This window comes from Corvus brachyrhynchos, unplaced genomic scaffold, assembly GCF_000691975.1.
Source record: "Corvus brachyrhynchos isolate BGI_N302 unplaced genomic scaffold, ASM69197v1 scaffold46, whole genome shotgun sequence".
NCBI lineage: Eukaryota > Metazoa > Chordata > Aves > Passeriformes > Corvidae > Corvus > Corvus brachyrhynchos.
This window is the reverse complement of record NW_008238838.1, coordinates 3,169,125-3,182,747: the sequence shown is the minus strand read 5'-3', so window position 1 is coordinate 3,182,747 and position 13,623 is coordinate 3,169,125. Positions and strand designations below refer to the sequence as shown.

The window sequence follows — 13,623 nt, the reverse complement described above, 5'->3', positions numbered from 1 at the left end:
AGCATTGTTCAAACCCAGTGTGGGGACATGGTTTTACAGGAGTGTTTTCTTCTCAGCTGGCACCTAAGGAGCTCTGGGCATGAGAGGAACAAGGAGCTGTGGGCCAGCAATGCCCAGAACAGGCAAGCAAAGCTTTGTGCCTCTGCTCGTCACAAAGCACAGAGCACACAATCAGGTGCTATCAAACAGTTCTGGATGCTGCTGCTTGGTAGAGCTGTAGCAAATAGACAAACCAACTGTCAGTGTTTAGTTTTTGCTAGAAACACACATTTATAAATGTCTGCTTATCTGCCACGCCACTGCCAGCTGAGAGTCTGCAGGTGCAGGGCAGCCAGTGCTTGCCAAGGTACAGCAGCAGACCTGAGCTGCTTAATGCCTTTTTAATGCTGCATATGGTGCTAGCAGGGAAGAATTTGCAGGAATTAGGTCTTCATTAAAGGCTCTGCACACAGAGCAATTGCTTCCCATTTGTCACTGCCTGCCAGCTCCCTGTGGGATCCCGCCCCATCACATGGACAGGGCAATGTGTGCTCAGCCTGGCTGCCCCTCGAGCCTCATGGGCTCTATTTCCAGATTGTTTTGCCCTTTGTGTGATAGGGGCTTTATCTGATGCCACAGGAATTGGCTGAGGAAAGTGGCATTAAAGAAACACGTGCTTCATTAGGACAAAACAACTGCCTGTAATCATCTAAACAGCTCTAGGAGATGCATTTAATCAGTCCATCCCCAGTAAACCAGTCAAAGAGGGAACTTTGTCACCTTCTGGAACAAAAACCCATAACAAGGAAAAGACAAAACAGCTTCATAATCCCTACAAACACTTCCTATCTCATAATTAGTCCAGCAAAGCAGGAGCTGCTTTTTTGGGGCTGTGTTGCATTCATTTGGTGGGGAAGGTGCCACCTTCTATTCATTTGCAGGGTTTGGGGAATTCTGGAAGACCTGAAGGAGGTGAAAGCACCTCCAGCAGAGCCTCTTTTACCAGTAAAGGAAAAGAAAACAAATGAAAGCTGTAGGATTAAACATCCAGCCTGCCAGCAAGGCTTCCCTCCACAGCCAGGCAAAAGCCAAGGAAAGAGGTGAGAAGAGAATTGATCAGGGCTGGGGGCAGATCCCAGCTGCTCACATCGTTCATCTGGAGCAAGCAGGGCAACGGGAAAAGAGGACAGAGAGTGTAAAGAGAGAAATAACCTGTCACTAACCCCAAAACTTGCCATTCCCCCACCACTCCCTCAGAACAATCAGGATACTTTTCACACCAAATGTTCATTAGGCAATTAATTAATTCCCTCCCTGATTCACACCTCTGGCAGCACAGGGAGAGGTTAAAGAAGCTCAAGTGACACACTAAAACTTCCTAAGTCTACCCTGAATGAGGCACTGGGGATGAACACCCCTCACAGTGCACAGGCAGAGCTGCAGCACAGCAGCAGTCTGCAGAGAGCACCCACAGCACCAGGGTGAAAGAGTCGGGGAAAAAGATGATGGAACCTCAAGAGAGAGGTCTGACAATTGTGAACTGGGATGCTCCTGGGTATCAACACTTGAATGTGAGAAGAAGCCTAACCTCTAACAGATAAACACAGGGCACAGCTGGATGAAAAGCCTTTCTAAAGAGTGCTGGATAACATGACACTTAAATCCTCCCTCCCTGATTCCTCCTGATTGGTGAATTGTACAGAAATCACCACCTCTGCCTGACATCTTGCACTCAACCTAGAGAAGACTGTGAACTTCCAGTGTGGGAATCAGTAGCATTGCAGGATTTTTTGTTAGATGATAGTATAAAAAGAATATGGAACTTAATCGAAAATGATGCTTATGCCTTTTTGCTTCGCTTGCTCTTAGCTATGCAGATTTACCAGATAACCAACCTAAAGTTAATGCCTTGCCCTAATGAGAAGGAAGCCCCAAACCAACACACAAATCCCAACCAGAGTACCAGTGCTTCACTTCTAGTGCTGGAAAATGTGGATCAACAAAGTGTTTGTGCACCTTACCTGTACCGTGTCCAGGTATTTCAGTAGCCCAGGCTCCAGTTTCTGAAAGTTAACAGTGGCCAGTGCTAATGGGAAAAGAAAAATGTATTAATTTAGACTCATCCAAAATGTTTCCTTAGGCAGCAGCCCAGCAGGAGGGAACTGCAACACCTTCTGGACCCCCAAAATAACCTCCTCAGGAATTTCCCATCAAAGCCTTCACTTGGTATGTGGAATCCACGTGGACCACAGCACACAGTGGAACACTCACAGGCCATCTTTCAGCTCTCATGTGGAGAGATATTAGAGAGACAGAGCACCAGAGCAGCTCCTGGGGTGTCACCAGCTCTAATCAGAGCCTGTAAAGCACTTGGAGATCCCCACTTAAAAGGCACCACACAAAGGCAAACTTATTAGAAAGTCCTGTCTGGATGCCACACTTCTCTCCCAGGCTTCAGCTGCAGGAATCCCTACCCAGGCAATATCCTAGAGCTTGTCATGTCTGTGGGGGTGAGTGAGAGCAACCACAGGACAAGAGAACCACAGAGAACTGGAATTGGAAGAGTTCTCTGTGCTCCTGCCGCTCCTCAGGCTCTGGAGTGGGAACATCTGCCAGCAGGACAGGACACACTAATCTGGGATCAGTGTCCCAGCCCCTGGCACACACTTGAACCACTTTCATACCTCCCAGCCCCTGGTTATGCTGATATTTCTCCCAAACAAACTCTGCAAACACAGCAGCGATGATGTGATTTGGCATTAAGAACTGACTTCTAACAAGAGAGCTGGTATCAAACCCAGCCCCAGTTGTGTCAGGCAGAGCACTTCAAACAGAATATTTACAGAAGAAAAAGCTCCCTTCTCACTATTTATACCTTGATTTTAATAGGCTGACCTATGTAGTGCCTGAGCCGAAGAATTCAGCACAGAAAACACGAAGGGAGAACAAAACAAAACGTGGATTTAGCACTGATGTAATACAGTAGCTGGCAATGCCGAAGGAGAACGTGCCCAGCTCTGCTTTTCATGCAGACTAACAGCACACCATGGAAAACAGAACCATTCCCCAGAGCCTTATTTACCATTCTCACGGGATGCTCTTTCCACACACACAAACACGGTGTCCCACCATGGTCCTTCAGCCACGGCCTGGAGGCGCAGCAGAGGCTTTATTTTGTCTCCCATGAGCTCCCAGAAGAGTTTTATCAGCTTGGGATTCTTGGAATCAGCTTGGTTTGGGTTGGAAGGGAGCTTCAAACTCATCCCATCCCCGCCCCTGCTGCGTGCAGGGACACCTTCCACTATCCCAGGTTGTTCCAAGCCCCGTCCAACCTGGCCTTGGACACTTCCAGGGATGGGGAATGATTCACAGGCCTCTCCTTTAGCCTTGTCCTCACCACCCTGCTGCTCTTCCAGTTGGAGCCCTGGTTATTGCACACATCTGATCAGTGACACGTTGGTAATGAGCAGATTGTTGTGACATCCAAGAGGCAAAGTGGGATCAAAGAGCTCCCGGCACGAACGACTCTGAACAAGAAGGAGCTCTGAGGCAGCAAACATTCCCTCAGCAGATCAGGGCTAGGCAGAGATTTCCACAGCATCCCTTCTCCTGACAGCTCTGTGGCAGGCAGAGAGTGACTCTGTGTGGTCAGAGCTGAAAACTGCTGCACACCCAAAAAAATCCAAAAGACAACATCACTGGGCTGGTGAAGGCCCGTGACTTCAGTTAATGAATTTATCCCTCTCACAGTCATGGAAAAGCAAAAGGAGGCAAAAAAAGAGGGTCGTGACTTCAGTTAATGAATTTATCCCTCTCACACTGTCATGGAAAAGCAAAAGGAGGCAAAAAAAGGAGGGGTTATTGCACACATCTGATCAGTGACACGTTGGTAATGAGCAGATTGTTGTGACATCCAAGAGGCAAAGTGGGATCAAAGAGCTCCCGGCACGAACGACTCTGAACAAGAAGGAGCTCTGAGGCAGCAAACATTCCCTCAGCAGATCAGGGCTAGGCAGAGATTTCCACAGCATCCCTTCTCCTGACAGCTCTGTGGCAGGCAGAGAGGGACTCTGTGTGGTCAGAGGTGAAAACTGCTGCACACCCCAAAAAATCCAAAAGACAACATCACTGGGCTGGTGAAGGCCCGTGACTTCAGTTAATGAATTTATCCCTCTCACAGTCATGGAAAAGCAAAAGGAGGCAAAAAAAGAGGGTAAAGTCTTTCCCTTTAATCATCTCCATTCCTGAGATTGGAAAATAAACATTATTTATGACTGAGTGATAACAGGAGCACTCAAAGACCGTACCCTGCAAACACTTAATTTGGGGGAGCAGTCACACCTCAGGCAATTGGCAGGAACACAGGAGAGAGCAGAGGCCAAGGGCAGAGTAAATCCCAGCTGAAATTACCTGGAATTCTGAGAATCAGTGCCCCAAACAGTCAGATTTAGGGCTCAGTGAAACTCAAGCAGCTGCACCTCCATTTCTTCCCAGGGAAAAGGAGGAGGGTGCTAAGCAGCATTTAAAAAACTTATTAGAATTATCCTTTGTAAAAGGGCAATGGGCATCCTTTTGCTTTCTGCACATCTGACATCCTCCTTTACCTGTCTAAGGTTTTACACCCCAAAATAAGCTTGCTGAGAAGATGCTGCTGCCCCACAAACTACTGCTGCACTTACTGCTTAAATGTAGAACTCAGAATCAAGCTTTTAATGGACTTTTTTTTCTTCTCTTTTTAATTGCAAAGCAGCTACCTTAGGAATGAGTTATTACTGTTAGTAATTGCTGAGGAACTTGTTTAATAAATATTTAAACGAAGCATTTTCAGCCTTGTAGTCTGGTGAAACATTACGAAATGCTGGATGCTGCCATCTCTTGACTCAGTGGGAAGTACAGACGCCCAATCCTTCACACAATGTTGCACTTTATGTGGAAAATAAACCACTCTAAACCTTTCTGCGAAGGGCCTGGGTTTGTCCTGGGGTGCACCATCCAGCCAAGGGGTCCCTGCTACCACAAACAGAACATACTCAGTGCATGCAGAGGGTGAATTAATGTCCTGTTTTCCTTCCAAGGCCACGTTCCCCAGAGATCACAGCCTGCCCTCACCTCTACAGGCACTCACCTCCTTCCACCAAGCCAAAGGACAGCCCATTCTTGTTGTCTGAGGTCATCAGCAGCTCCACAATCCCTCTGTTTAACAGGGCCTAGTTTAAAAAGAGCAAAAGCCATTGTGTTAACAGAGTTCAGCACTTCCCAGGATATTAAAGCATTACAGTATCACCTTCTGTGGGGACAGCCTGCAACTGGCAGTGGCTTGGAATGAAATATTATCCCTGTGACATCTCCCATTCCTCCTGAAGCTTCCCTGTCTACTTTTCCCAGCTTAAAGACAACTGGAAAGTCTTATTTTGTTTTAGGAAGCTGGATTGGTTTCTCACTGATGCATCCAACTTCAGGATTTCAGCTTCTGAGATCAATTTAATAAAGAGCTTCGCTGCTTTCATCAAAAGAGGGATTCAGGTGGAAGCAGGAAAGGAAAAGCAGCTCAGCCTTCCTGACTGCCCGACAGAGGGAGGTGAAAAGAGCTGGTTTTCCAAGGAATGCCATCACAGGACAGCTCAGGTACCAATGTTTTTCAATAATCAATGAATTTAGTTGCTCCCCAATGTAACAGTACTGGAGGAAACAGCACTCTAAGGTTTTAAAATCCACCTGCACACACAAGGTTCTTCCCATTAGGATTGTTCCCTGGCAGCTGGTTCTTAACAGAACCGTGGCTGATGTTGGAAGGAGAGCTTGAGAAACCTCAGCTGTTCATTAACCACTCATTTCACTGTATCTGCACTGGAAGTCATTCCTCCAGCTCCCACGAGCTCTGAGAACAAGGCTTCAGTCTCTCCAGTCTAAATTACTAATTGTGAAAAGGGATAAAGCCCTTTGTTTATGGCCCCTGCCTGCACAAAGAGCAAACCTGGGCACGGCACAGTGTCTGCATTAGAGAGAAACTGCAACACAGAGGCTACAGACACACCCAATCCAGAGCTAGGACAACCTGGGGACTTTATCAACCCATCACCACCAAACTTAGACCTGAACAGATGCTGGATTCGGACAAAATTCAGCTGCTGAGGGACCTGGAACTTCTAACCAATTTTACTAAGGTAATTCTTTGAGCACTGCATTAATACTAAGTTTCTTCCCCTCCTTTTGAGTGTAAATGCAAAATGGAGAAACAGCAGAGCTGCCACACATTAAATGCCTCCAAGGGTGCAGCAGAGAAGCAGGAATAGAAGCTCAGCTCTGCGTGGGAAGGGTCATGCCAAAACACCCTTCCATGGCTTTCACTTTTAGGAAGGTAAAGGCATTGCGCCCAAAAGAGTGAGGTAAGCACAAGGATTTGAGGTTTTGTGTGAGTTGTGGGTGTTTCTTACTGAGTATATTAATTCCAAGAATATTGCAACTTGCTCATGGATGCTAGGTGTGAATTAACCACCTTGCCACAAACCAGAACAAAGACTCAGAGCCCCACCTCACATCAGAACCCACTCCAACCAAAAACGAAGCCCTGCAAATCCTGCTTTCCCACATTTTCATCTCTAACCACTATTCTGTACTTCCTCAGATGTAAACTGCACACAATCCCAGAACATGATGAAACAGCACTGCAAAAATACACCCACAGGCCTGGCAGGGGAATCTGCCCTGATAAATCTGAAACAGCACAAGCTCTTTCCTCACTGAGCCATGGAAAAGCAAGGACAAGCCTGCAGGCTGTTCAGACCCCCAGAATCTCTGTGCCTCGTTCATTTAGGGTTCTGAAAACCACTTGCTGGGCATTATCTCTAATTTGTTTGTATGCACACTTCATATTTAGCCCTGTAAGCAGAATTAAAGCACTGCACGAGATGGAGACGGTGCAGGAGCTGGCACAGCCCTAAGGGGAATTAGCACTCCTGCCATGGGATTATTGGTTTGAAGAGCCTCTGTACACCCTGAGCAATAGGACAGCCTGAGCCTCAGGGTGCTCAGGGTGCAGCTGGGGTACCCAAAGGGTTTCAGAAGGATCCCATAATCCTGCAGCAGAAGAGCAAGACTGGATGGGTGACACCCCTCACATGCAGCAATACCTTTAAGCATTCAGTGAGAAGAAATTAAACAACAAACCCTGTGAGAGACACTGCAGATCTTGTTATCTGCCTGGCCTGCGCTTGTGCTGGGGGCAAACAAACAGGTCAGACTGCTGTGAGATCCACCAGGATAATCCAGCCTCCCTGGGCATGGGACAACTCCTTATCACTCACTCAGGGCAGCCAGGGCACAGTTTAATTTCTTTTTGACAGGGCTAAGGGAGGCATTATGCCTGACGCTGAGCCCCAAATTATACAAGTTTAGGAGCGTGCTGGTGGCTTGCTTCCATCAACTTTCCTCCCAGGAAAAGTCAGCAAAGGGAAACCTTTATCAAATATCATCTAAGAGAGGCAAAACAGGACCCCCAAGTGACAGCTTCTTCAAGACCAGCTCTGCAATACAGACGCTCCCTGGCTCCCTATCACCCTCTTCTCTGGAAGACGTAATGCACATTTATCAGTACTGAGAGGGTTGTGTGCCAACTCTTCCACTCCAGGAGGAAAGATCCAAGGAAAATGCAGCTGGGGAAGGCACTAATGCTCTCAAGGGTCTCTCAAACCACACTCAAAAGTTATACAGAAAAACGAAAACACTGTATGGAAGGTGATTTATGTGAGAGATTGACACAGAAACGAGTAAAATGCCACCATTACCATTTTGACATAGGTCATGTAGTTCGGGTCTTTGGCATAGGAACCGTATTCATTCTCCACCTGCACTGCAATGATGGGACCTCCTTTCTTGTACTGTGGGGGACAAAAGGGAGAAAGAAGGTGTTCACCATGATTTCTAAGCACAGGGACCAAAATCACACTGGCGGGCAGGAAAGATGCACCAGTGTCAGATGGACTCAGCTCCACCCTCCCATGCTCCCAAACCGACACAGAAAACTACAGCCTGTGCTGATTCCTGGAGCAAAACTGGTACATTTGTTATTGCCTCACCCTGCTGCTGTCACACACAGCCCACCCTGCTCTGTGCAGCCATTCCCACCCCTGGAGAGGGAAAAGGATTTTGCTTGCCTGGAGAGGGACAACAACGCGCATCAGATGATCAAAATAGGCATCCACAGCTTCTGTGAAGCCCTTGTACGTTGTCCTCAGCTGCATCTCGGGGTCTTGCAGCAGCCAGCTGTGGAAATCAGGAGAGGGAATGTGTTAGAGTGTCCTGTTCAGCCAAGCAGGGGTATTTCACCCAGTGACATCAAGTCACACCAGGGATCATTGGTGTCACCTGGCCAAGCCCACAGCGCAGCTGTGGCACCCCGAGCTGTGAATTACACCATGTGTCCATCACTCACACTTGTAAATAAATCCAGGCTCCAGTTCCCAATCTCTTCCTCTTCTTTTTGTTCTGCATTTCAGGCCTAAACTCATTTCATCACCTCCAGCAACAATATTTCAAGGGCTAATCTTACCACTCGAAAGTGAATTCCGTGCATTCCCAAGGGCACTCTACAACCAAGTGCTCCTTCAAAAAAACCCAATCCTTTCTCAAAACAAAGATTTCTGTAGTTGTTCCCATTGTTTCTACTGCTGATTTACAAGGCTGGGTTCTGTCTGGAGTTAACAGAAAAAAGGGCAATTTGTTGAAGAGGAGAATAACATAAAGCTGTAACAATTTAAGAGGAATGAGGCTATGTCTTCCTTTTCTCTGCAAAATGAGGCCTTAACTAAAATACTTTCAAAGGTCTGAAAAAACTTAACTCCTCTATGCTAAATGCAGCTTTTTTGACTCAGAAAAAATCAGCTCCTCTTTAACTGTAAAATGGGAATAGTACTGTGACTCTTTATTAGAATTTTTAACCTGTCTGATAAAAAACCACATGGGTGATGTGAAAACAGAGGCACTTCTCATAACCTAACGTGGAGGTGGCTTCTGGCTCTGGCCATGAGGAGCTCCTTCTCAGGAGTAAGTCCCTGACACCTGAACTCTGATGCCAAAGGCAAGTGAAACGTGGAAAGGTTCAAAGAAATAATCCCCAAGTGTCTGCACTGAGGTTTGTGCTCTGTGCAGGAAAGGAAAACAAGTGATAACCTGGCACTGGCTCCACCGGGATCCAGGAACCAGGTAAGTCCCAGTGCTCTCAAAGCCTCCTACAGCTGTGTGCTTCAGGGGAAAACACAACAGGAGGCTGGAAAAGTTGTGGGGTTTTATTACTGCCAGCCATATAATGCAGATTTCTAGCAGGGCTTTTCAAAAGGAGCTGAGATGATGCAAATTCTTACACCGAGCTGCAAATCCTGTTCACGTTATACAGAGAGTCAAGGTGCAACAGCAAGATGGGTCCTCCCAGTTCTATTCTCTTGCTGTAACCATTATACCATAAAACAATTATTATTTTAAACACTCAAAAAAAAATTTAGAAGAGCTCAATAAGGTAATGAGTATTCACCTGCATTGGGGACTCAGGAAACAAATATCTCCATCTAGCAGCCAGCCATTCCAAAGCAATTGCTCTGAAGGAGCCTCGACTGTGTGATCAGGAGCTTGGGATTTGTTTGTCCCTCATGCTTCCCTGAACGCAACAATTTCCACACTCACCTGGGCAGACCCCCAAGGTCCCACTCCGAGCAGATGTAAGGTCCAGGGCGCAGAATCACCCACAGCCCATTTTTAGCTGCCAGGGAAAGGAAGGCCCTGGGGATCCAGACAGATGAATTATTGCCTGCCTGCAGAACCCCCACTCCCAACACTCCAATCACCATGGAATTTAGGTACCAAACCAGAAGGTTTGATGAAGCAACTATACTGGATTGGTGCTGAACTGATTAAGTTCCCAGGAGTCCAGAAGGCAGGGGAAGGAACGAATCCCCACTGCCTGATCAAGGCACAGCTCGAAATAACATCTCCACCCAAACCCACACACCCCGTCCCCTCCAAACAGGAGCATTTAATAACAGAGCTGTCTGTGCCACATACCTTAGATCCAGGTTTTTACTGAAGTCAAACTTCCCTCTTTCCTTTTCGTGCAGGTTCCACGGCACGTACCTGAAAGGCAGAGCGAGGGCAGTGGAGGTGAAGGATGGGATGCTTAAAGAAAACCTGAGGCCCCACTATTCCTTCCTGTGCCTTTTCCCACAGTAAGAAGTATGGAAATACATTGTTATGGCCCACTGGAATTAATAATAAAGTCCCACTGGTGAGGTCCCTGTGAGGCTCGGGCAGGGAGGACACTTACGTGGTGAGGGTGTTTAAGCCACACGCTTTCATTTTCAGCATCCGATCTTCCCAGTACTCCCGGGGCACTCGGAAGTAGTGCATGGAACCCCCAAATATGCGGAAGGGCATCCCTTCCAGCAGGAACTGGGAGTTCTCTGTCTGCAAGCCCAGGGTCCTTCCCCATAGCCCCAGAGGGGTCAGCTCACTCCAGTTAAACCTGGAAAAGAAAAGGAGACATATGAGCAGCCAGTCCTGGGGGAGAAATGTGTCCTCCTCGTTCCACCTCAGCCAGCAGGAGCAGCTCTGACCTTCCTGCTTCTTAAGCAAACCACACTCTTGGTCATACAGAGCACAAAGATTGTTCAGAAGGCTCTAAGGCAGTTGGAAGATCTTCCCAAGATGTGGATTCAATATTCATTTCAGTGGCAGGTTCTCCCCTGAACGCCCAAGCCACTGTGCCACGCTCTACAACTGACACTGCTCGGGCACAGAGCACAAAAGTCACTTGCCAAAATCACGGATGGGGAAGTTTCACTCCCAATACTCACAAGCACTTCCCTAATTTATGGAATTTAGGATGTCCCTGCTTTGCAGTGGGATGGCACACGGCTGATTTCCAGATCCATGTTCCAACAGCACCTGCATCTCAGTATTGCCATCCTGAATGTCTTGGGAACTCTGGTATCTTCCAACTCAAGGCACAGAAAAGACAAAACCCCTTCACCTGCTCCCTGTGAGCAGAGAACCTTTTCCCCAATTTAGTGAGCCCCCTGGATTATATTCATTACCCAGGAGAGACTAAATCAGCTGCCACCACAAACTTACCTCTGCCCACATCACTGCTTATATTAATCCTGAAAACGTCATTTGCCAAAGGAATCAGAGCCACGGGGAGAGCAGCTCCTCAGCACTTACCGGGGGGAGCACTCCTCTTGGGTCACCTCCTGCACTACTCACGGCCCTGCAGGCTCCCCAGCTCACTTTGGCTGAGCCAAAACCCCATTTTATCAACAAGCCTGGACACAGAGCAGTGTCTCTGCCTCCATCAGACCACTCCAGTGGCACAGCTCTGAACGCACAGAGAGTCAGACAATGGCAGCTTGTTCCTTATCAGAGCCAGATGGGAGGAAGGAATTCCCAGCTCCAGAAAGCAAGAGTGACCCACACATTTGGGAGAAATATCAGAGTGAGAGAAGAGAGGAACACCTAAGCCTCCAGCTGCTGCCTATGCTATGTGTAAAGCAGTTGTTAGCAGAGGGTGAGGATGGTGAGGATGCTCAGAGCTTGTGGCTTGCAGGGATTGCTAACCAGCAGCCTGCCTGTTCTCTGACAGGACAGGGAGACTGCAAAGGAGCTAAATCTAAGGTTTGCAGGGTACTGCACGGGCTGGCTGACAAGCTCAGAGGGTACCTGAGTAGCACAGCATTCTCACAGGGCTCTGAAACAACCGGCAGCAGGCAGGGGTAATACCTGGAAAAGGAAGCCAGATTAGATATTCACTGCCTTCAGTCAACGAGACTCACACTGATTGTCCAGCCATTCACAGAAACAGTGCTGAGCAAGGAGACTGTGATGTATTCACGCAGAAGGTGGGGTAATAATAACAGGTTTTGATGATAGTGCAGCTCAGGTAGGAGAAATGAGCACAAAACACCAATCTGCCACACTTAAAGGGGGACTGCCTGAGTAAGAACAGGATCAAAAACGCTCATCTACATGAGAAAAGTAGGTACAGCCACAGAATGGTGACGTGAGGCTGGGAAATGGCAGCATTGCTCCCAAGGAATTGTTAGGAATTTCAGCAGCCAGGGACGGGGTTCTCAAGCCCCACACAGGATACCCCATGGCCACCCACCCCTCTATGCTGCTAAATCACAGACTGTAACTTTGGCAAACCAAACCAGCAGCTACATCTGCTTTTATTTTAGGGTCAAAAGGGTCTGGTGATGCAAAACTCCAGTTTTCAAAGATTAGGTTGGAAAAGAGTTTCCAAGTTGTTTATGAGCTAGGTAGAGCCCTAAATTACCCCTGCACACAGAAGTGCTGCTGACTGGTGCCAGAATGAAGGCTGTGCTCAGGAAGCACACACAGCCAGATAAAAATAAACTAATCACTTAAGCACATTTTCTTAATCCCAGGCATAACTAACCTGGCACATTCCCATCCAGTTTCCTACTTTAAAAACTCCCCAGCTCCAGTGCTTTTTCTCCCCAAGAAGGGCTGGTAGGAAGCTCCCAGGCTCCCAGTATTTTCAACATATTATCTTAGATATCCTGAAATCCACATTTCTCATTAGGATCTGTCCAAGTAACCTCAGGGGAAAAAAAAAACCACTTCTGTGACTCAGCAGAGCTTCATCCTGTTGCCCTGAGCTGGACTGCCACAGTTTAAAATGTACCTGGGCTCTGTACTGCTTCCTGAAAGCAATTTATAGCTCCCAGCAGATTTTTTCTTCTCACTTTTGTAATCATAGCACAGGCTGCAAATAATCTTTTTTTGCAGGATTCTGTGATTTCATCTCTGCTTCAGGAAAGTCTGTTTCAACCATTCCATTACCAACTAACCCCAGAGCAGAGACTCTGAAACTGAATTGGACAAGTTAGTCCAATAAGATGGAATAAGACTTTTTAAGATGGAATTTGAAGTGCAAAATGGAAAAGGAAAGTCCCAATTAACTTCTAAACCAAACAGCCACGCTGTTCATGCCTGTAAAACACAAATGTGACTGAAGTCCTCTCTGCAAGAGAGATTTAGCTTTGGTGTCCAACCACCCCGTAACCAGACCAGTCGGGAGAAAAAACTGATGGAAAAGAAAACAGCCAAACCAGGGGAAAAAGCCATTCAGTTCCTTGCTGATGCTAAAGGACGCGCTTCAGAGGACAAGGGGCTTTTCCGCTAATCCCTAAGATGCACTGAGACCTCGGAGGGCTTTGCTGTCTATTCTGGGCTTCCTCTGGCCAGAGGAAAGTGAAAGCTCCGAGCTGCGCCGGCTCCCAGCTCCTGCCCTGCACAGCCCCGTGCTCAGAGACCACGGGCGAGGCAACAATCACAGCATTTCCGAGCACAGTTCCTTGTGGATACAGTGGTTTATTCCGGATACAGCGTTTTACGGATACACTCATACAAGAGACCTGTGGATATCAGGTGCAACATTTATTTAAAGCTTTGGATAATTCCGGCACGGCGGCTGCGTTACCCGCTCCTTCCCACGCTCCCGTTCCGCTGCAGGAATTATGGGAGCGGAGGATCTCTGATCGGGAAAGACGGGATTCTATCGAGCCCGTTAATTCCCCGGCAGCGCGCGGGGGTGGGGGGGGGCACGGACCTTAATTACGTTCCTTAATGACAGTT

The 13,623-nt window shown here is 47.6% G+C and overlaps 1 protein-coding gene across 3 annotated transcripts in view; it reads right to left on the bottom strand.

Moving 5' to 3' along the window:
* The window catches only part of LOC103618571 (beta-galactosidase-1-like protein 2), a 41,267-nt gene that overhangs the window by 8,979 nt on the left and 18,665 nt on the right, over positions 1–13,623 (bottom strand). For 2 of the 3 annotated variants that reach the window (XM_017738405.1, XM_017738406.1), the window contains exons 3-10: positions 11,683–11,742; positions 10,292–10,489; positions 10,033–10,101; positions 9,655–9,750; positions 8,133–8,241; positions 7,764–7,856; positions 5,105–5,186; positions 2,001–2,065 (exon numbers count right to left, since the gene is read on the bottom strand). In XM_017738405.1, coding sequence (XP_017593894.1) covers positions 2,001–2,065; positions 5,105–5,186; positions 7,764–7,856; positions 8,133–8,241; positions 9,655–9,750; positions 10,033–10,101; positions 10,292–10,489; positions 11,683–11,742 — 772 coding nt within the window. The remainder of the gene's footprint in view (positions 1–2,000; positions 2,066–5,104; positions 5,187–7,763; positions 7,857–8,132; positions 8,242–9,654; positions 9,751–10,032; positions 10,102–10,291; positions 10,490–11,682; positions 11,743–13,623) is intronic. The other variant, XM_017738407.1, reaches the window with a different exon arrangement.